Source organism: Numenius arquata, chromosome 8, assembly GCF_964106895.1.
Source record: "Numenius arquata chromosome 8, bNumArq3.hap1.1, whole genome shotgun sequence".
In the NCBI taxonomy this organism is placed as follows: domain Eukaryota; kingdom Metazoa; phylum Chordata; class Aves; order Charadriiformes; family Scolopacidae; genus Numenius; species Numenius arquata.
In genome coordinates, this window is record NC_133583.1 from 25,045,975 (window position 1) to 25,067,925 (window position 21,951).

Below are 21,951 nucleotides of genomic sequence, written 5' to 3' on the forward strand. Positions count from 1 at the left end.
TTTGATAACTGCCTTCCCAACCACTGGCATCAATGAATCTTTCCCATTCATTAGTGTCCTCTCTATCCATCACATCGCCCTCTTCAGGGAGGGGAATAAGGGTTCTTGAAACAAAAAAACCTGTAGGAAAACACGGTTGTACCTCAATTGCCAAGTAAGTGGAGCAAACCCGAGAAGCAAAACCCGTTCTTTTTCTCGTAACAGTTTGAAAAACAGAAAGAGGAAAGCTGAAATCAGAAGTCGTCTTCCTAAAAAACAAAACAAACCATTATGTTTTATTTTTGTGAGCTTTTGCAAAAACTGATTGCATTTGCGAACTGGAAAGGCGTCACAGCTTGCGCAACAAAGTCCCACCCAGAGGTACGAGGCCCCTGGGATTTCTGCCTTCAATACTGACCTTGGTGCCAGGCACTTCCAACACAAATCCCAAAATACCAAGGAACTATGAAAGGATTGCAAAGGGAGGTACATCATCCAGCTGGAACCCACACGCCCCAACTGCGGGTGTATCTAGGAGCATTCGGAAAGGGGGGCGCTGGGGGCTGTGGTTAATACGGCAAAATTCAGTGGATCTAAAAAGGACAAGGAACACCAAGAGAGTATTTGGTAGATGAACATCAAATTTGCAAAGCTTGTCAAAAAAAAAAAAAAACCCTCATGGGTAGGTAGGGAAAGCAGCGGGCTACCAGAGAGAGCAGGAATCCCTCATTTTGCTTCACCCTGAGGACTTTAGATGCCTAAAAGTTAACAGCTGTTTTCAGTGCTGGGCACCTCCGTCTTCTGCCCGTCCAGCTACATTGGTAGGACTTGAAATATGTGCCCATAAAAGTCTTGGATCTAGTTAGCCCTGTTTCCTTTTGAATATTGCAAAAAAAAATTTCCCTTTGTTATATTAGTGGAATTACTTTAAAAAAAATACTTGAAAAATGCCTGACCTTTGTCTTGGTGTTGCCTGCCAAAGAGATTTTAACTGTATCGGCCATCGTTTCCTCTAGTGTTGTGCAAAACCTGTTTCACTTGCAAGTGGTGCTGCCAAGAGCTGGGTTTCCAGGAGCCCTTATTACCTGCTATTATCGACAGCCCTTTGGCCGGAGGGTTGGGACACAGCTTACTCCAGAGATGGGGATCCACATTTCCAGCAGGATTTAGGACAGGCTTAGGGGTGAGGAGAAACAACCAGAGGGTGGCAGACGCCCTGTGTGAGCATCACGTGGCTGTGCTGCTGCCGGCAGAGCCCGCGTGGACTGTCCCGTCCTGGGAGCAGCAGGAGAGGCACCCATGAGGTGACGCTTGGGCTCGGCTCTGCCTTATCCCGACCGGACCCTGCTCAGCCCCGCTCCGTCCTGTCTGAGCCTGCGAAGCGCAGCCTGAGCCGTCCCTCCTTCACGGACACCTGGAAATTAATCCATGATTTAAAGACTCCAGTCTAAGTCGAATTAATCAGTTTAAAGGCTCAAGGTTTTCAAGTTCAAGACAGAGATAGTAAGAATTAGGGGGAAAAAATAAAATCTATTAATTTTTCTCGGAAATTAAACAAGCACCTTGTCTTACCTTGGGAACTGGACTAGCTAAATGAAAAGAAACCACATTAAGGTGCCAGACTGACCCCCTGGGGAGACAGTGAAGAAAAACACCCAAGAGAAAGTTTGATGTCCATATTCCATCCCTCCAAAACTTGTTTGTGCTCATGGGCCTTGTTCTTCCCTGACTTGAGAAACATTTTGCAAAGTCACAGTCCTTTGCACCCAAGATCCTCCGCAGCGGCTGACCTCATTCCTGGAGCAGTTTAGGGTCACTGCAGGCAGTGAAATCACAGATCAGGATTTTGCTTGTATTGTTTCCCTGCTTGAGGAACACAAGGGAATGCAGCATGGACCAGCAGCTGCCGGTATGGAACAGCGGATGGGAGGCTAAGGAGCTCCCCTCCCTACCTGGGAAAGGGAAATCAGGGAAAAAACAAGGAAACACAAGGGTTGAAATATAAACTGATTTAATAGACTACTACTAAATAATTAACATTAATAACACTAAAGAACCAGCATTGATCCCGATACCAACATAAAACACACGAGGACTGTCCCCAGCCCGTCCCATCCCAGGGAGCCGTGCCCTCCCCGCAGGGACAGCCAATGTGGGACACTGCGAGCGCTGCGGCTTCGGGAGGAAGGGAAGGGCTCAGGGCTCCGGCACCGGGGCAAGGAGTTCTCAGGGAGGCAGCCACCAAGGGAGAGAGAGAGAGAGAGGACTCCTCAGCAAAGTTTCTAATTTATACTGAATGTGGCGTTCATGGTATGAAATAACCCTGTTGGCAGCTTGGGGCAAGTGCCCGGGTCTCGCTCCTCCTCGTCCCCGCTCCTGGGGAGCTCGAAATCACTGAGGCCTTGAAACCCGCACCCCGGAGCTGGCTGTAAAGGGAATGTTGTCACCAATTCAGACACCAGAGTCTTCTAAAAGTGCAGTTTTTCCAAGCATTACAAGAGACTCTTACTGAAAAGTAAAATTACTGAAAGAGAAATTAATCCCGTGTCGTTCAAACCAGAACAATTGCTAATTAAAAATACAGTAGGATAGTGAGAAACAAAGACAAAACTTAAAATATCTTCCCCCCTTCCCCTCCTTCTTCCCAGGCTCAATTATCTCCTTCCCACCAAGCAGCGCAGAGGGGATGTGGAACTGGGGGTTCAGTGAGTCCGTAACTTTGTCTCTGATGCTACTTCCTCACACTCTTCCCCTCCTCCACGGTGGGTTCCTCAATGGGGGACAGTCCTTCAAGAACCGCTCCAGCAAACCTGCTCCTGCTTGGGCTCCTCTCCACAGGCTGCAGCTTCCTGCAGTTTACCCGCCATGGTGTGGGGTCGTCCGTGGTCCTCAGGGGGGATATCCGCTCCACCGTGGCCCTCCGTGGTCCTCAGGGGGGATAGCTGCTCCACTGTGGCCCTCCGTGGTCCTCAGGGGGGATAGCTGCTTCCCCCATGGTCTTCTCCACAGGCTGCAGGGGAGTCTCAGCTGCAGTGCCTCCTTCTCCACTGACCTCGGTGTCTGCAGGGTTCTTTCTCTTGCACTTTTCTCCTTACTCCTCCCCTTCCACAGCTGCTGTGTGGTGTTTTTACCCTTTCTTGAACACGTTGTCACCGAGGTGCCACCAGCAATGCTGATGGGCTCAGCTTTGGCCAGTGGTGGGTCCACTCTGCAGCTGACTGGAACTGGCTCTGTCCCACCTGGGGGCCAAAGGCCACTCCTGTGGCCTCCCCCCATCCCACTGCCAAAGCCATGCCACGGAAACCCAACGCACACAATTAACTCCTCTTAACCAGTCTCTCCCACTCAACCTACCGTGTGTGCACCAGAGAATTTCATCTCTCTAATCATCTTAAAGTATCACTTGCTAATTCCCCGTCAGATTTAGTTTATATATATGTAATATAAAGTAAGTATAAAGTATATTTGCCCATTTCAATTCACATCAGTAAACAGCCGTGGTAACAGACAGATTGTCACCTACTCTTGACCCAATAGACCAGATGAGACTTGCAAAGAGGGGCGAGATCCCAAGCTTTCAAACTAGAAAAATCTAGAAAAACACACAGTTTAACAAAGCCCTGCTTCTTTCTGGAAGGCAGTACAGAACCTTCCTCCTTCTCTTCTAACAGCTGGGCTGTTACAAAGAGCGTCAACAAGAGCTGAATTTCTATTAGGAACATTCTGAACAGCACAGTGCAGTAGCCTCCCAGCTCACTGGAATAAGCAGCATTACCCATCAGGCAAAATACATATAATATTTTATTTATCAGAGCTGTACAGGTATTCAAAGGTAGCATAAAAAATTCAAGATAGTAAAATTACTTGGAATAATAGTTGGTGATGTCGAGCAGGCTGGCGTGACAGCCACAACCTGCATCAGTTCAAGAGAAGGTCGACCGTTAATTGCCCCGCTCGTTACTGGTAGAAAACTGTCACAGGGTGACGTTACACAGAAGAGCCTAGAGCCAGCTCTACGAGCCGCCACCCTCCCGCCCACAGGGGAATATTCACTTGCAGGGGATCACTTTATTTCCACTCACAGCAACTGGAATCAGGACCTTCCTATACTCCAAAGGCAGGTAACGCTCGATCAGCACACGCAGCGGCATCTTGTCCGTCACCAGCCCTTGTCTTCGGGAGAGGAAAAAGAGACAGAGGAAAAGGGAGAGAGGGAAGGAGGGAGAGAGGGAGAGAATTGTTAGTGAAAAGCATTTCCATTCAAACTTACTATCAGAGTAAAGTTTTTAAGTTTTCTTGCAGTGACATTTTTGCATTTAATAGCTGAAGTGCCGTGGCTGCTTGTGGCCAAGAAGCTACAGATGTCTATTTGCAGGCAGCAAATAGAAGGGATAAATTTCTACTATTTGAAGCTGTGCACAGAATGATGCAACAGAAGCAAAGACCTCATTACCCAGCAGATTTTTTCCATCCACAATTCAGAGGCGGTTTGCATTTTCAAACTGTGCAGGCAGCACACCATTTAGGTGATTGGCCTGAAAAAATCAACATCATCTTGCAGAAACAAAAAAATCAGCATTGATTCACGTTTTATTTGTGGAAGGAACAAAAATACTATTCTTATTCACACACCAGACAATAACTTCTGGTCCCATTATGAGGCAGCAGAAAGGCATAAAGATATCTAGAAAAAGGTAAGATAACAAGAGTACAGAACCCTCAAACTTGGCCAACTAAACCATCCCGCCTCTCAGCCCGTTCATACCGATTTCAGCACACACCTGTCAGGTGCAAAATTACAATCTCCAGTCCTGGGCAGCAACAGATTATTCTTTTTAAGCAGCAGCACCAGCTCCATCTACACAGGCCCATGCAATGCCTTTCCTCAGACGTGCCCGCAAAACCCCTCGGATGACTTTAACATCACATCTGAGACTCTTCCAGTGGCAATGAAGAATAACAACTTGGGGCAATGACTTTAAGTGAGTGATGAATTTGGTTCAGGCCTCACAGAGTTGTATAGAGGGCTCCCAAGCCAAGAACCAATCCCTTGTCTTCTGGTCACAGGACAAAGTAAAATGTGGCTCGAGACGGGGGAGCTGAGGGAGCCCGCAGGAAGGAGCAGCAGCGGAGAGGCTCTGGGAACAGCTCGCTGGCCCGCTTGCTCCTCTGTGGGGTCCCAAAGCGGCAGCACAAAGCAGAACACGGTTGTTAGGAGAGGCCAGTCCTAGATGGCCAAGCTGGAGCTCATTTCCTGTGCTGGAGAGGAACTTTCAGTTTGAACCCAAAGTAGTGGCTTTTGCAGAGGCAGGAACTCCCTGAAAGGAGGGTGCAGCAAGCAGGGGGTGTCTCTTCTCCCAAGGAACACACGATAGGACAAGAAGAAATGGCCTCAAGTTGTACCAGGGGAGGTTTAAGATGGATATTAGGAAAATCTCTTCACCAAAAGGGTAGCCTTGGAACAGGCTGCCCAGGGCAGTGGTGGAGTCACCATCACTAGAGGTATTTAAACACAGGGCAGACGTGGTGCTAAGGGACATGGGTTAGTGGTGGGTTTGTCAGTGCTGGGTTAATGGTTGGACTCAACGATCTTAAGGGTCTTTTCCAACCTAAATAGTTCCATGATTCTATGATTTTGTTTGGAAAAGTCATCAGAACAGACAGCCGGGCCATGTGGAAATGCTCACGCCATTTCAGTTGCAAGCACTTTTTGCAAAGAGATGGCTGAGGGACGCCAGTGGTGCAGCTCAGCCTCGCGCTTGCTGTTACTCTGCTGCTTCTGCCGACACCATTCATTTTCCAGCCACAAATCCTCATCCTCACACATATCCCCCACCTCTTCCTACTTGTTCCTCAGACAACTCCTGCTCTCCCAACCCCGCACTGCTTCCTCTTGCCCCTCCACCACCATCACCGTGAAGCCCATGTCCATGAATGCCCTCCTGGCCAAGCAGCATCTTACAGAGTAAATCACAAGGTACCACATGAACTGTGGAAACACGTACTGTGAGTGAACACCCTGGCAAGAACAGTCTTACCAGGATATCAAAGCCCCACCAAACACTACTACAGGTTAATAACAACCCTCCCTTTACCTTCTCATGAGGACTTCCAGGTCAGCCATCTCCACCGTCTTCCTCCCTGCGTGGTTGGTGTAAGCCTCCAGATCATTGCTCAGCTGCTTGAAGTATCTCTCTGAGCTGCGAGAGGATTGAGGAGGGAAATAAAGTCAGGCCACAGAGCGTGTGAACACCAGCCATTCACCCACCTCTGGAGGGCAAGTCGCACTGGAGCGGCTGGCTGTGTGGGAGAAGAAACGGTCCAGAGCTCATGGAGAGAGCTAATGATGTTAATGTGCCATCAGCTAGAGCAGGTTGTGAATGGTTTGTACTGGTTGGGACAAACCCCAGAAGCTCCTGCAAGTCAGTGATGGTCACAGATACCCTCACAGAAGCCAAAAGCACCTAGCACATTGTTGTCCTCATTTTAATTAGGCCTCCTGTGACTCTCCCCAGCTGCCAGCAGCACTCCAGACAGGTTTGTTATCTCCGGATAGAAAAAAAAGACTAAAAAGAGTGGGAGAAGGAGCAGTTTGCCATCACTTACCATTTTTCAACAATTCTGAATGCATCTCTGGCCACTGGCATTTTCACATAATGGCTAAATATCTTCTTTATCAAACTACTCGCTACTGCCGGCTCACGCGTTTTCCTCCCTGACGCTCCCAAGCTCTTTGGAACTGGCTTAGCCTGCAGCAGAGACCTTTGGGGGAAATCGAAAACTCACATGTCAAATGAACCAACCTGGGGGAGAGGCAGAGAACACGGCTGAGTTTGGAGAGGGGGAAGGATTCGGAGGGGGAGGAACCACCTCAAACTCTTAATTCTTTCTCCCTCCCAATTCTTCAAAACGCTCATGCCCACAAAGCAGCTTGCGAACAGTTCACACGGCATTATGACCTTGGGAGAAGCAATCCAGGTTTGAGTTTCCTGAGATAAGCACGGCAGCGTAACAAATAGTCAGCAAACTACAGATGCCTCCAATCCATAAATGCGGTTTTCACTGCATCCCTGAAATAGTCACTCTCCAGGAGTGCACAAAGTCTGCGGCACCCGCAGGTCACCTCTGTACCCTGCAGACAGGAGGGACCGGTCTGCAGGGTACACACTTTACACCCTTATGAACATTTCGTTTAGTGGGGCTTTTGTGGGCTTTGTTGTTTGTTCGGTTGGTTGGGTTGGGTGGGCTGTTATGTTGGTTTTGTTTTCTTAAACAAGACTGTAAGTCTCAAAGGAAACTACTACTGGTTTCCATTCTAACGAGGAAAACTTGTAACATGAAAAGGGGAAGTGAAATCCCCAGATTCGCTCAGTAGTGGAAAACAACAGAACAGACCCGAAACCTCAGGCCAACACGTGCAGCATCCACAGAGTGGATCATCTGATTCCCTCTCCAGCCCACCTGCATGCTTCTGGCAGAACCTCAGGGGCAACGGGAAGAGCTCAGCCCCAGAGACGAGGTAAGTGTCGTAGCGAGACAAAAAAACCCCAGTCATTATTTAAGTCATCTTGGTGACTGTTTCTGTGCCTTTGTGAATGATTCAATATGAAAGTTTGGTTCACGGGATAAGAGTAAAATAAAGTTTAGTGACTCTATGAGACTGTTGTTTCTAAATTAAATGTTCTGTTGCCCTCATCTGGTACAGTTGATCATAGTAGAATTGTACCAGTATAAAGAGATTATTTTATAGCCTTAACCATGGCTCTCGCAACCACATAACCCGGAGTACTCCTCAAGCTTTTAACCTGAGCATCACCATCTCAGGAAGTGAGCAGGCCAACTCAGAGCCAGATGGTATTCCATAAAGTGCAAACAAACCATGCACTTTTTGTGCAACAGCTTCTTGTAATCAAGGCTCTGAACCTTTAATTACAACCACCTGTAATCTCAGCACAGCCTGAAAGCCTGACAAATCTGCCAGTCTATTAATGTCCAGAAATTCCTATAAAGAACGTGCATCCAAATATGTGGAATTCTTTTGCCAATGAGGACTAGCACATTCTACAGAAGAATTAGTATTCAGATATTCCATACATATAGATGTATATATATCATAAGAGCACATCCCAGTACAAAATCATGCAGCAAATCTGCATTCATTCAGTTCCGTATCAGCAGAATATCAAAAAATCCTTTTTCTATTTTATAAATATATTTTGCTATTTGTGATTAGAGCAATCATCTGGCACCTTCTGTAAGCATCCTTCATCTCTGTTCACAGCAGTAAAGGGCACAAGCAGTTTGGTTTTGTTGTTTATTGCTTCAATAAACAAATATCTAGTCACGGGCTAGAAACTTTCTGCTCCCTGGGACCACTGTTAGTGGTTCTGATGAAGCATATGGCTTTACCGAATTTCTAGTTAAGAGGGTGACAAAATGTTAACTATTTTGGAGTAATGCAGAAGGTGGGTTCACCTTCTGCCTCTAGGTGAGCTTCATTTTATACCCAGCACATGGCAACCGCAAGCAGCTTTAGATTTCTAACCTCAACACATGTCATTTCACAGGATCAGTGTAACGTAATCTGTAATTCCCCCTCTTCTGCCAGGGCCCCTGCATCCCATACCAGAGTCTACGGCTCCAGGGTAGCCTACCAGTTGAAAAACTCCTAGGAAAAGGGTTTGGCCTTCAGCACAAGAAAATATTAACTGAATGTTCATTGGAAGGACTTGAGGCATCAGATCTGCTTTGGGAGAGGACTGACATTCACTTGATAGAACTCTTTATTCAGCTGCTAAAGCAGTGAATGAACTAAAGACTCCGGGACTGCTTACTCCCTGCTGGAGCTGAGAGAGCACAACACAACTGACAAAGCTGGGCTCGGCTCCCTGCCCCTGGTGCTTACACCCCCCAGACATATGGACCACTGATGCAGGCGGCTTAGACTTACCTGGGAACAGCAGATTTTGCAGGACGTGGAGTTGACAACTTGGGAGCAGCAGGTTTTGCAACGTGTGGAGCTGACAGCGGCGGCTTGTAGGCTGCAGCACGGACAAACGCGGGCGTCTTCATGGAAACCTCTACAAAAAAAATAAAGTATCTGAGGAACAGAACTCTATTTTCGGAGCTCCTGCAGCAAGCAGTGCTACAGCAGCAGAGAGAAGCCCAGTGCTGGACCAGCAGGCTGGCCAGGGTGCAGGAACATGTGCTCAGGGCCAGGCTGCGGTGGCTGATGGCTGGGTCAACTTAGGCTGCCAAGAAGCTGCAGCTTTAAAGAGAGAACTTCAAAGTCTACAAGCTACCACTGCTAAATCAGTAGCAGCCAACAAAAAAATCACATTACAAGGGTCAGGCTATGAGCATTACCCACAGAACAGACTGACGAGGTGTCTGAAGAACTGTTTAGAATCGGACACTTCTCATCAGCTGTCTGGAAAGGCAGCCTACTCCTTCGGTTAACTGGAAAGGAAATCTGTAACTACAGGTACAAAATATGGGGTTCTAAATTAGGATTCAAGTCTGGAGTCCCATAAATGGCTGTGGAAACAGCGGTTCAATACTAAGATATTAACAAGTCAGCATGAAGTTAGGAGTCAGGAAGGAAGAATAAACTGGAGAATTACCCCATGTCACTGTATAAAACCCCTCTGCACTCAGTGTGTCTGTTTGTGCACTTCCGTTACCTTCACCTCAAACAGTACAAGATAATCCAGGTCCCTGAACGACCCAGTAACAATCTGATCCTAGGAACGGGCAGCCAATAGCTTCCCCTGGACTATCAGATGGACTGAACAATTAATCATGTTATTAACCTTGTTGTTCCTCAATCTATCAGGAGAGAACAGGGAAAAATTTCTCCACCTGCCTTCTGCTGCTGCTACAATAGTTTTCTTACCTTCGCTCTCAGGGTCTTCAGCTTCATCCTCAGTTGGCTCTTCTTCTGGACCATCCAATTCTATCGTGATAGCCTGGTCCTTTAGTTCATCTGCTTGGTCATCTGCTTGTTCAACAGCTTCCTCTAATGGCTTCAGCCCAGATTTTTCAGAGGAAAAAGCATGAGAACGCCTGCCCAGACTTCCAGCTTCAACATCTTTGGCAATTTCACGATCTAGAGTTCCAAAACAGGAAACATACATCACTGAAACAAGCATCATAGCCAAAATTTCAGAGCACTCACAAGAATTAAAGCCAACTTTCCATTCTTGACAATGTTGCCACCTATTATATTTCTGTCTTCAAGCATTAGGGTGTCAATACACTAAGACAGATAAGCTAAAGCACTAAATCCTCAGCTTTTCCCTCTGCTACATCTAGGTGCGCAGAGGTCACCCAAAAAACCCAGCACTTGATAATATGGAGATTTGAGTGAAATTTTTAATCTGAGTTCCTTTTAAACGAACTTCCTTTAATAAGAAATTTTATCTCAAAAGAAGTCTTAACAAAGCCTTAGTGCAGCGTGTTGAACGCAGAAGACCCAGCAATTCAGGAAAAAAAGTAACTTGGGAGATCCTAATTTGCCAACACACTCAGAAGGTCTCCAAGTTTTATCAATCTTTGCCTAATTCTAGAACTCCCACTAGTACATTTTAATTAAGCTTTCCACAATTATGTATTTCTAAGCAGTATTTTCAACATAATTTTGTTTTCCATTTGAGCAGAATGCAGTCTTTCAGCTTAAAATGCCAAAATTAGTTTGCCACTTTCCCAGCGTTTAGCCCAGATTCCAGAACACAAAGACAGTTAACAAGTCTCTCTCCCAGCTCCAGTGCCAATGCAGCTGGAGAGGTGCCTGGCATTAGACAGGCTTCTGTACTAGAGGTTGTCCGCACCAGCATCAGGAGAGCCCTCGTGTTCAACACCACCTTCTTCTATTCCCTCTTCTGCTGAAGGGGCCATTTCTGCTTCGGCTCTGGCATCCTGTGCTGCAGCTATCTGCAATTCTGCTTTTTTGCTCGGTTTCTTCTCCAAATGTTCAGAATGGCCAGAATTTGCATGATGTTCTGCAGCTAAAACAGGAAATTCTACCATCAGTCTTATCTACAATAACACCCCAAACATACGGTTTAACAACTGCTAAAATTTACACAATAAGTGAACTCAGCAATAGCCATAAATAAGGGAAGCAGATGCAGTTCCCTTCCAAAAGTTTACAGCTGAAAAACACACAACTCTTCCGGTGTTTGCTCTACAGCCACCTACTTAGGGTGTGTGTCAGAGCCCAGTGAAGGAATTTGACTTATCAGTAAGCAGAGCTCCTTGAGATCTGCCATCTCTATGTCTGTTCTCACTTTTGGTGATTGTGTGAAAGACCCATTTGTTTTCCTTTAAGTCTAACAATACACGGAGTTTGTGTTCAGGTTCCCCTCCCCATTTCTGCAGTTTTTCTAAATAAGCAATTCTGGAAGAGATACATTGACTACAGAGAAGAGAGCACCCAGCAGCGGCGTTTTAACCATTGTGGAGAAGCCTCTAGCAGGCAGGATGAGGAGAAATAAATGAACACGATTCGCACGTCTTTAAAAACTTCAGCTACTGAAGTAACTACTGTGGAGTACTTAAATACTCCTTTGCCCTACATACTACATCTATAGTCCATGTGTCTGGTTCCATGTAGCTCAGAAATCCACGTGGGTAATTATTTAGAGAAATCTTACTGGGAACTCTCATAGTACTGTCACTTGCTGAAGGGTTTGGAAATCACGGCTGAGCCCAGAACCAGAAGCTGTGAAAGTGGATTTTTACCATTTTCACACTCAAGAGTTCAAGTGTCAAGGTCCTGGGAGCCCCAAGCCCCAGTGAAGGGAACAAGAAAATTTGGCCAAAGGTGGTGCAAAAAACAGTAATACCAATCTCACTAACCAGAACATTGGGCTTCCTACACCAATGCAGGGCACAATCTTCCCTAAAGTTAAGTGCAGTATTAACTAGCTTTGTGGGAAGACAAAAGCTCAACTCGACACTAAGACTGCCTGAGGCAGACAGGCACCAATGATTCTCCCACTGGATCCATGACGGAATACAGTACTTTTAACAGCGGAATACCAGATGCTATTGACACTTTCAAATCTTAATTTTTACTGATTTCTTCACCTGTTTCTAGTAGCAACACCTCCTGTAGTTTGGGACAACCTACTGCTGTCAGCACTGGTTGCTCCTCTCTAGTTTCTGCACTGACAGATCAGGGAGCTGTTTGTTTCCATTTGTTTGCTGAACCCTCTCCTCCAGGCTGCTCAAGGCTGCTCTTTTTAAACTCCTTACATTTCACTCCCATTGTCTTTTTTTACAGGCTGAGCAGTCCTTATCTTTAGTCACTCAATGTACAGAAACTGCTCCATATATTTTATTATTGTTAGTGGTAAAACTGTTCTTCTCTACACTTTTCCTAGTTCTAGTTCTGTTCGAGATGGAGAGGTCAGAATCACACACAGTATTCAAAAGGTGAGCACAACGGTCATTTCTGTAGTGGCAAAGTGACATTTTGTCATCTCTTCCTTTCATAATAATTTTCACATGTTATTTGCTTTTCTGACCACCCCCCAAGCTTTGAGCTGATGTTCACAGAACTCTAACAATTCTGAGATGACTTATCAGCCTCAGGAGTCACATCCCATTTACACTTCACACAGTAAAAGTGTAACAGGACAAAAGACTCAAGAAAGGTTACAGGATGCCAACCTTACGCAACCCTAAATTGAGAGGTGCAGAATATTTGCTACCTTCACGAACTACTCTAAAAGAACCGCTTAAAACAAAAGGCTGTATTATCATGATAAAACAGCAACATAACTAATTTTACTGATACACTTGGTATATGCAAGCAATTACTTATGGGCACTGCAAGTATTCAGTTCAAAATTCTAACAAAACTGTTGGTGCTTTAGACTGTTCAGTTTCCATACTGCCGTAAGGTAATTTGTATGAAACTTTTGACCTAATTAAGCCTAGGGAAAGCTAAACCCGCATGGCAATGGTCTTCTCTTATTTCCAGACACTGTCAATCCTCAACTTGAGTCTGGGAAATAAAATTTAACAAAATACAGGAATTTGTGTCCACACATACCCAAAGCTTTATATAATGATCAGATAACACCTGCCACCTTCAGCATCTGTGCATAGTTTTTACCATCTTATTTTAAGGCAAAAGGATTTCAGAGGAAACTGAGAATGTGCTCATGAAAGCAGGCAACTTGCATGACCTGCTCTCTTCCAGGGGTATTAGGGCCCAACCCACTAGTGACAATCTTTATTACTTAAGGGAGGGCAACTTTCAAGCCCTTGTCTTAAGGGAAAAAGATGCTGGTTAGTACTGGAAAAAGATTGTTGCCAACATGGCTTAAAGAAATATAGGAAAACATTAAAATGTATACAAACAAAAATGATTACCCAGGTGTATTCCTTGCCAGGAGGGAGTTATTCATCTCTGCTCTGGGAAGATGAGCAGTTCTACAGACCTACCAACAAAATACCAACCTTTACTCCATTTGCAGTCACTGTGAACAAAGCAAATACTGACAAGCACACACGCAAGTCACAGCCTGCTTTTAGAAAGCTTGTCTGGAAATGCTCACAGTGTCTCTGATATGACTTGAATTAAATGATCTCCAGCATTTACTGCGCAATAAAGTCCTATTTTACTCTGCAAGTCACCTGAACAACTCTCGGTTTTAATCAGATTAAAGTACGCCATTCCCTTCCAACACTGAAAGCACTTCTTACCCTCTCTGAAAACCTCTTCCTGTTCCACTCTGTTCACTGCATTAGCCATCTCCTCTTCTGCATCGCTTACATCTAGGGCTTCAATTACATGGGACACAACTTCTCTCAAAGACTTGCTGAAAGATCTCTTAGGCTTTAGAGTGACTGGGGATCCCAAATATCGACTCAGACTTCTGGATGGCAAAGAGGAGTTCCATCTATTAAGAGCTAGAAATTTAGAGCATTAATTTTTAAACTCTCTTTTACCTTTCCTGATAAATAACAAACCCACCAAGCAGAGAGGAACAAACACAAGAAAACACTCATCCTTTACTTGAAACAGTTTAGGGAGTTCACATTCTATCTTTGGAACCAGTTGGAAAAGTCCTTGCCAACTATTTTTCAGTTCACACAGCACTGACATCAGCTACCTTTGGTACAACAGCAGAACTCTGTAACCGTTGTCTTACAAACTCCAGCATCTTTAAGATGTGCTGTCACTCCCCCTCCTATACAGCTTCCATGTCCTCCACACTTTTCTCCACATTATCCATTTGTCCTAGAATTGCCATTGGCCTCTTCAGAGCAACTGATCTGCTGCTATCTCTTACCTGGTCCTTTCAAAACAACTTTTCCCACCAAGGTGGCCACAGACAACCCTCCAGAAGCACAGTATGGCACAACAGTCCACCAGGCATTAATTAATTTTTAAGCTTTCCATGGCAAAAACTCCTCTTCTGGCTTGAGCGCTACTGAATACAACAACCGTTCTTCAAATGCCATTTCTGTGGCCCTTTTGACAAAGGATCATAAAATAACCCGAATGAAAAAGAAACATTAGCTTCAGTCAAAACTCCCTATGCTTTCCATACGTATGGACAGCTATTTACCACAGCAGCTCCTACCACAGCTGGCCCAGGGTCACTGAGCAGAAAATTTTAGGGTTACAACCATGCCTTGGGGCCTGGTCCATGCAATGAGGAAAACGTGCTCCCATTTACCCAGCCAGGAGAAGGTATTCACAGGGAAATGAACGCAGGAGATACCAGACACCAGGGAGAAACTGGCAAGTGACAGGACGTGCAAAGCGTTGGTACAGCATGACCAGGGAGGTGATTACCTCTGTCCAAGGGATTTTTAAGGCCCTGGAGACAGCGAAGAGGTTAGTTGTGACATATAAACAACATTACCAGGAAAAAGATCCAGACTAGTAACCTCCTGAGACTCCTTCTAACTCTGCCCACAATTCCTACATGTTATCTCCTCATCTCACCATATTTGTGTCCACTTCTGGGCTCCCCAGTAAAAGAGAAAGATGGACATACTGGAGATAGTCCAGCAAAAGGCCACCAGGACAATTAAAGGACGGTAGCATCTCTCCAAGGAGGAAAGGCTGAAAGAGCTGGGATTGTTCAGCCTGAAGAAGAGAAGGCTCAGGGGGAACCTCTCCAATATACACAAGTATCTGAAGGGAGGGTGTAAAGCAGATGGAGCCAGGCTCTCCTCAGTGGTGCCCAGTGCCAGGAGAAGAGGCAACAGCCATAGACTGGAACACAGGAGGCTCTGCCTGAACATAAGGAAACACTTTTTGACTGTGAAGGTGACTGAGTACTGGAACAGGTTGCCCAGAATTTGCATGGAGACGTGTAAAAGCCACCTGGACAAAGCCCTGGGCAACCTGCTCTAGGTGGCCCTGCTCGAGCAGAGGGGCTGGAGGAGATGATCTCCAGGGGTTCCTTCCTACCTCAACCATTCTGTGATTTCAGATAATACCTGCTAAGCCCCAAGTCCTAATCCATAGTACTCACTGCCAACCACCATCTCTTCTGAAACAGAAAGCTGTTCCATTGGGTTACTCTGCTGGGAATGACCTTGCTTCTCTTCTTGCTGGTTTGCGGGTGGTTTTGGAGATACAGGACTCATTCTGTCAATGCGCTCATGATCAAGGATTAAGTCCTCAGAGTATCTTTGGGTTCTTCCCTTGTTTGTGCCCACACTGGATACCAGGCCTGCCAGCCTCGCTTCCTCTGGAGCTGCAGCAGAAATCTTGCTTCTCTGTGCTGAAGTTTTTGAATCTGACAGCTGTGGTTCAAGAGCAGAAAGCTTGTTTTGGTTCTGTTCATCCAACTGAGGCTGAACAAAGAGCTCTGTGTTACTCAGCATGATTTCTGCATCACTTGCCAGCAGGGCTGTTTGAATCCCAGATGCTGTTTGGGAGTCCACAAGATAGTCCTGTGCTGCTTAGATAAAAGTTTTAAAACAAGTTTTATGTGAAAAACTGTTCAAGGTCATAGGGACATACACTTATTACCAGGACTTATGTAATTCAAAACTTAAGTTATTCAACCAAATTTTATTCATCCTACACAGATCAGACACTGCAACTGTATCACCACACTTCAGTGCCCCTAACTTTGGGTAAGACCCACAGTCTTTCTTACCAGCGCCCACAGTTATGAACACAATCCCCAATGATTCCTGTGGTATAAATCACCAAACTGGGTGAAGTGTATATTTAAGCACACAGAATCAAATGAATTACAGGTGCAGAGCCTCACTCTAATCTTGCCTCTGAAATCACACTGGATTTCTGTGAATGTTCTAGTAGCCTTGAAATTGTAAAATACAGACCACACTTCAGCAACTGCTTCCAAAAGCCACCTTATACAAGGCCCTTCCTCCCAAAACAGAAGTAACAACACAAAATAAACCTTTTCTCTTCAGCATGTTCTGTTCCACTCCACCTTCAAAGGCTTCCATGTCAATAGCTTTGCGGTATTTCGGCCTTCGGAGTAAGCCTCTTTTTTCAACAGTGTCTGGTGGGATCAAGGCACCAAGAGAAATGCGAAGAGATCTGAAAACAGAGAAGGGAAGAGATGATTTTCCAAACTTACACACTCCCCTTTTACTCTCAGATTACAAACATGGTGCCACTAGCAGTGAGATATTTCACAAATCCCCCAGTTAGGAGGAATTTCCCCCCAAAAAACTAAAAAGATTACATGCCTGTCCACTGTAAAAAAATCGTTTCATTTCATGGTATCACCTGACATCAGGATACACATCACAGAGATGAGGAAACAGACTGATTAACAGCCTTCTACTCTGAGAAGGCTGCGACAATATATCCAAAATAAGCTTCAGGAATTTTAAAAATTTTAAATAACAAAAAAGAGAAGGAAAACCAATCACAATACAATCCCCAATCAAAAAGTGGATTCAGAGGATTCAAAGATAGGAAATACAGAATGTAGCCCTTTGAATCACCTGCATGGGACCACAGGCAAGGGATGCAGATAGAAAGGTGAAATAAATTGCTAACCATGGCTGGGATCATTAGCAAAATACACGGGCAACACAGGAAATGATGTTCCTTGACTTGCTAAAAGTCCAGGAAAGTTGGACTAAAGGCTGCATAGATGCAACTGATATGATGAGTCAATTAACAGGCAGGGATAATATTCTAAGGTATATTGTGTACTGATTTATTGTGGGAAACATAAGAATGAAAGGAAAAAAGGAACAATCATAATAAGTAAAAGGAGGAGCAATAGCAGCAATACAAGCTAGACCAACCCGGGCACACAGTGCAGAGCTACCATTTCTGAAAATCACAAGGTATTTAGTGTAACACCTTCAAATTCCATCACCAGAGCGGGAGATACCTGGATTTGTGATAAAGACCTGTGTTAGAAACAACCAGTTATCTCTACTGTTCTTCACAACTACAGAGGTGATGAATCAAGACGGCTACAGGTAGGACAACCAGAAACTAAGACACTGGAGATTAAACTCACCGAGCCAAAGCAGTGCTGTCCAATGCTGACTGAGCTAGGAAAAAAATTTGTGACATGTTAGTTGAGAAATGACACTAGCTGAGAAATTGCCTCTCTACACAACAGGCTACAGGAACACCCCAATGAATATTCCTTTCTAGAGCCAGTTACGCTACAGCCCTCAAAAGTTACATTTTGGTGAGAACAGAATTAGACGGCAGGTTCACTTTACAATTTCTTGTCTGCATTTCAGAACTGCATATTAGAATTCTAATAAGCAATTTCTGAAAGGGTTATTTCATAGACTACTCAATATAGAACATGCCCTCGCACTCAATAATATTAATCTTGCCACATTAACAGCAAGATGCTAGGCTTGGGCCTCAGTCACAATCACCCTTCAGCAACCCAAACTAAACATTAAAGTATCTGGAAGCTTTAGAAGTACAAATAACTACTCCACAGACTGCTAGTGAAACTGTAACTCAGCCCTTTTCTACTTGCAAAGTCCTCAAAATCCAAAAGCAGATCTGAAGAGCAGCGACATAATCATGCTGCTACGGGAAAATACTACAGCATGCCCCATCTGCTTTTACAGAGCTGCCCGCATCTCAGCAGAGCATGTTCAGACCAGGTGTGTCAGGCTGAAGAAAAATACGTTGACTTTTTGACCAGAGGCGAATCAGGGTGGGACGCAGCTCCAGATTAAAATATCCAGACACAGGTGTCGATGTTCCCATTACAGTCAAGCATAATTAACCAGATGTAGGTGTCTACTTTAGGATGAGCTGAATCACTCTCCAGACTCCACTGACTACATCTCCATGAAACTTTAGGGGGACTTCAGTTATCTGGTGTACACACAGGTAACTTGGAGCTGAGCTACATGTGCCTGTAATTTGGAGCTGAATCCCACCCTTGAATTCTACTGCCAACAGGGTATGTAAACCAAGGTGAGGTTTGCCCCTGTTAAACTGCAACTAAAATGAAAGTTATATTTACCAAATTTGAAAATTCATGTTTAAAGGGGAGACTTACTCCAAAAATAAAACATTTCTTTTATAAAGCTACAAGACCCTTTCTTCTCAAACAGGAACTTTATAACTTATTTGACAACAACAAAAAATGTGCAGCTTGTTCCATTTTTAAGTTTGTGGAATTGAGGGGAAGACAGGGATTGCATCCTTTGGAGACGCTTCAACACTCGAAAAGCACCAAGCTGCAAAAATAGTCAAGAAATTATATGCATCCAGGACAGAGCCTGTAATTTGGCTCAGAAAGCCTTATTTTAAATTTGTTAGGAGGGGCTCTTACCTTCTCCACTATCCCCTTTGCACAAGATGCTGCAGTCTTGCTTCCAAACATAAAACTTCCCAGATGAGAAACTACTAAGAACTAAACTGCATCAGATGAAAATCGATTGGCAGCAGATGTAGTGCTGAGCAGAGTCATTTTTAACTGTGGCCTTACCTTGGTTCTGAGGAAGTCGTTTGTCTGCTGCTCTCTCAAATTCAGAAATGCTGAGTTTCTTTCTCTTCTTAGTCATATGGAATGCGGCGATAGATGCGTTCTCAGGAACAAGGTCCGGCAGTTGCATTTCCCCCCTACCAATACAAACCAAGGCTTTAACAAAGGACAACGCTATCACTTTGCTACCCTGGAGAGGTCCCTGTAAAGTTGCTGAAAAGCAAATCAAAATTATTTGTCCTTGCTGCAGCAGGACAAACACATACTAGCTAGGACTAGCTAACGCATGGAATATAAAAACCTGCAAAGATCCAACTGTCTTGTCTGTTCATTTAAGAAAGGCTGACGAGAAGCACGTTCAAAGACATTCAAGAACTACAATAAGCAAAATTAAGAATGAACTAAAATAATATTGTTGTCTTTTTTGAGTTAAAAAACCCCAAACAAATAAACAAGCTACTGCACTTACAGAAAGCTCAGGTGTTTCTTTCTCTATTAAAATAATCAGAAAGATAGAAGTTTGCCTAATATTTTACATGACCTGTTTAAGGTTGCCTATGGTCAATGCAAAAAGTCTAGCTATAGAGACAAAACAAAAGAAATCACGTTATTTAGAATGGTCTATTTTGCAATAAGCAAAACCACACATAAGTCTTGTGACAACACTGGCTAAAGCAAATTAAGACCTACCACCGCCACTGGTTTTCTTCTACTTCATAATAAAGCGGAAAGAAACAAACCACATTTCAGCCTCTTAGTCAGACCCATTAACTTAAAATAAATGGAAGCTAAACATGAATAAATGCCCAAAATGGGGACAACCAAGAAACAGTAAAACTGTAAAAAGCTAGAGCAGCCTGTGTTCTGAATACAAGACACAGCAGTCACTCATTACACCTCAGCATCGTCAGCACACGGCTGGTAGCCTTGGGGAGACCCAAGAACTTCTATTTTAGTACATCACAGACAACTAAGAAAAATAGGCTCCCATCAGGTGACTTATTGTACTCAGCGCTTCCTCTACAAAACAGATATTAAAAGTCTGCACTTAAGAAGGGGGACTAAGCACAAACCTGCAGTATTTACTATTCAGTCCCTCAGTCCCAGTGATTCCTATGCAACTTTTAAAGCCAAAGAAGTATTTCCGAAAATCCCACCTGACAGAACACAATCCTGATCATTGAAACAGAAGTAAAGAAATCTGTAAAGGAATCCCGTCCCCCAATCCCACTAATGTCATCGGAATTGCAGCTAGCCCCGGTAGCGTAAAAACCTACAAATATTACTTACATGCTGGAAACCCTCCTAGATGGGAGTTCTGACCGAGCTTCTTCTGTTTCTTCATGTCTCGATATCCGAGGTGCCAGAGGTGAAACTTGTGGTTCTGCCAACAAACCAAAATATTTCCTTTCCGCATCTCAATCTGGCAAGAATGCCAACATGCAGCAGCGTCAAACATAAATTCTGTAAATTACATTTATTAAAGAGTAAAAATAAAGACCTGGCAAAAACTACTAGGGTTCTACTCCTAGGAAGGCTGGCACGGACAGTAACAAAGCCAACAGTGACAAATGGCGGTGTCGGGGTTCCACATACCACAGCTGAGGAGCTGAAGTTTGCAACAGGCATGCCTCTACCTACAATTTACACACGATCCCACAGCTAAAGGCAGCACAAAGCACCAGCTCTTGTTCACCGGGGTAAGCAGAATGAATGGAAAGAATTTTCAAAATTACGATTTCATCAACGCAAGACCTGGTCTTTGAGACAGAGCTGTATGGGATCACCTCGTCCAGCTGCCACTTTTACACACATCAGTCATACAACGGTCTGGATTTCTGCTCCGCGTAACAGAGTAAGAATAGTGGGCTACAAGAGAACACCTCCTTTTCTCAACTCCACCAAAACATTGTCCTTCTGTTCTCTGTTTTCCTGAAAAAAAGATACTTACGGGTCCGGATGATTCTCTTGAGCATAACCCGCGGCGTGTCATTGTCAAGATCAGGTAACACAGTCGGTCTCTGCTTCAGCAAGGTGGTTCTGCCCGCGTTCTTCCTGGAATCAGATACGGTCTAAAGAGAGAAATCAGAGGCATGCAATTCAAATATCACATTTTCATCATTAAAGATGAATTTTAGCATCAAAAGCACTTGTCATCCCTCTTCTAATAAAAATCTAAGCTAACAAACATGAAACATTTTCAAAATTCCCCAAAAGAAATCACACACATTTGCTTGCTAACAGTGCTGGCACTTCATTTTTGGGGAATTCCCACAGGTCTGTCATTCAGGAGGATTTCAATGCCTCAGTAATGCCTCAGCTCTCATCGGCAACAAAAGCCCGAGGGACTGGAAAGCACGGCCCACGGCCCTTTGTCCCTCACAGCCCTGACCTAAAACAACCCCAAAAAGGGGAAATAGAAGAAAAACATAACCGAGGTGCAAGGCTCTAACGGCCCCGGCCGTCCGGTGAGCACAAAATTCAAGGGGCTCGGCCCATTTGAAAACCACGCCTGCAGGCGGGCAACGGCAACGGAGCGTCCGTTGCTCCCGGGTGCCCGCTCCCGGGTGCCCGCGCCCAGGGCCTCGCCCGTCCCTCACATCGAGGGGGCGGCCCCGTCAGGTCGGCCGGTCCCGACAGAGGCTCCCCCTTCCCCTCCCGCACACCCCGCGGCGGCGCCGCCTGACTCCCACCCACCGCCTTGGCCGTCTGCCGACTGCTGGTGCCGGGCCGAGTCCCGCGGCGGGCCCGCAGGCGGCTGTCGGCCATGGCGGGGGCTAACGGCCGCGCCGCCTCCCGCCCGGCCGTCCTCTCGCGACAGATAGGACCTCTCGCGAGACGCGGCCCGCGCAGGGGGCGGCGGGGGCGCGGCGCAGTGTGGGGCGGGTAGTTCCGGCGCGGCGTCGCTGCCGCGGTGCATTGTGGTCCGCGTAGTTCCGGTGCGGCGGGCGGCGTCGGCGGCGGGCGGCGGGCAGGCCGCGGTTGGCCTTGTGGGAGCTGTAGTTCGGCGGAGGCCCCCTCCGTGCCCGCTCTC

At 45.4% G+C, this 21,951-nt stretch overlaps 1 protein-coding gene across 4 annotated transcripts; it reads right to left on the reverse strand.

Moving 5' to 3' along the window:
- Positions 1-1,981: 1,981 nt before the first annotated feature.
- Positions 1,982-21,746, reverse strand: CENPT (centromere protein T). Of its 4 annotated transcripts, XM_074151452.1 has the most exons (14): positions 21,615-21,746; positions 20,869-20,989; positions 20,208-20,301; positions 18,921-19,054; positions 17,472-17,505; positions 16,386-16,528; positions 15,546-15,911; positions 13,696-13,902; positions 10,809-10,985; positions 9,875-10,087; positions 8,930-9,059; positions 6,586-6,741; positions 6,075-6,179; positions 1,982-4,152 (listed from the first exon to the last, which is right to left on the reverse strand). In XM_074151452.1, exons 1-14 carry the CDS (start codon positions 21,684-21,686, stop codon positions 4,029-4,031), a joined length of 2,076 nt encoding a protein of 691 aa, XP_074007553.1. In that variant the 5' UTR covers positions 21,687-21,746; the 3' UTR covers positions 1,982-4,028. The 4 variants fall into 4 exon arrangements, with proteins under 4 accessions (XP_074007553.1, XP_074007554.1, XP_074007556.1 ...); XM_074151453.1 differs by lacking the exon at positions 13,696-13,902 and having other exon boundaries at positions 15,483-15,911; XM_074151455.1 differs by lacking the exons at positions 10,809-10,985; positions 13,696-13,902.
- Between the last annotated feature and the right edge of the window lie 205 nt (positions 21,747-21,951).